This window comes from Habropoda laboriosa, unplaced genomic scaffold (genome assembly GCF_001263275.1).
Source record: "Habropoda laboriosa isolate 0110345459 unplaced genomic scaffold, ASM126327v1 scaffold68, whole genome shotgun sequence".
Lineage (NCBI taxonomy): Eukaryota > Metazoa > Arthropoda > Insecta > Hymenoptera > Apidae > Habropoda > Habropoda laboriosa.
In genome coordinates this window covers 1,363,634-1,364,948 of record NW_017100195.1, presented here as the reverse complement: position 1 = coordinate 1,364,948, position 1,315 = coordinate 1,363,634, and the positions used below count along the sequence as shown (strand labels likewise).

Here is a 1,315-nt window from a genome sequence, read left to right as displayed (position 1 = left end):
GTTTCGGACTTAGTTTATTTAATTTTACATTGTAATATTGCTTAAACAATGAGTTTTTTGCAAAAGGAAATCGACGTGATGTGTAAGGGAGAAATAAATGTACTGTAAAATGCTGTAAAACAATACTGGTATATTTTAAAATACATATAATTTTGTACAATACATTTCACGTATTTATTTTACAATAAATAATTAATTTTTTGACAAATGATTGCGTTTTTTCATTTTTTCTGTTGTTCAATTCCTTTCCCTGATTTCTATGGTGTCTTGAAAGATCCATCTGTAATTCATACGGAAAGAATATTAATTTTTCTTATTTTTAATAAATATTATAAAGAATTTCTGAGTAATTCACTGAATACAATGGTTAATTCAATGAAAAATTAATATATTAAGCTGTTTTATTAAGTTGAAGCATATAATAATTTTAAGGCTTCCAATAATTATATATAACCATATAAATTGTTATTTAACAAGAAACACTAATTATTCTATAATTGATGTACTGGAAATTAAAGTTGATACTTTATTTTACTGTATGTATTAGTAACGTAAAGCAATTAAAGATTTATCATACGTATCAACTGTAATCTGTTTAGAACATGCAATTATGCTCTAATTTACAATAAATATTATTGAAAGTGAAAAATTCAAAGAAATCTCATTATACTGTAACAAAGGATGTGTGAACATAATTTTTTATTAGTGATGATTTATGCCATGTGTGTGTTCTACTGCTTTCGAGAGATCGCCTAAGTGCTAGCCACGCAATCGACTATATGTAAATATCTTTGCATGCGGATTTAAGAAAGGAGAATCTTTTACATCTGTCGACTTTACCATCTTTAGTGGTTGGATTGTATATCTTTTCTAAACTCACCGCTCTATCGTAGAAGGCATAACAATGTCTCTGATTTTTTACACGATCAGTATTTAAGAACGTTGGCCACAAAGTCCCATAAGGGGTTAGGTTTATCCTGTATCTAGTCTGTGGTAATGTATTGAACTAAACGTTTATTCAGAACTTTTTATCAAATAATTTGACAGAAACATTTTTAATAACGACCTGTTACGTAATATTGAGATATTTATTCATTTTGTGATATATAAAGTCTTACAACGTAATCAAGGAAAAAGAAAGTAAAAATTATGTCGACTTTAATGCGCATGCGATTTCTAAATGGTGGGGGGATCCTTCGGGACAGAATATTCCATATTTCCGACCGAAGAGCATTATCTACTCCTGCTTTAAAGAGAGCCGATATGGTAAAGTTATTATAATAAGTCTATGAGATAAAATAATAAAATTTATATT

At 28.0% G+C, this 1,315-nt stretch overlaps 1 protein-coding gene across 1 annotated transcript in view; it reads left to right on the top strand.

Annotated features, from left to right (window-relative positions):
- Positions 1–1,113: 1,113 nt before the first annotated feature.
- Positions 1,114–1,315, top strand: part of LOC108570329 (probable pterin-4-alpha-carbinolamine dehydratase) — a 1,168-nt gene continuing 966 nt past the window's right edge. The window contains exon 1 of the mRNA XM_017932170.1: positions 1,114–1,266. Within this exon, the coding sequence (XP_017787659.1) occupies positions 1,150–1,266 (117 nt within the window). The 5' untranslated portion in view covers positions 1,114–1,149. The remainder of the gene's footprint in view (positions 1,267–1,315) is intronic.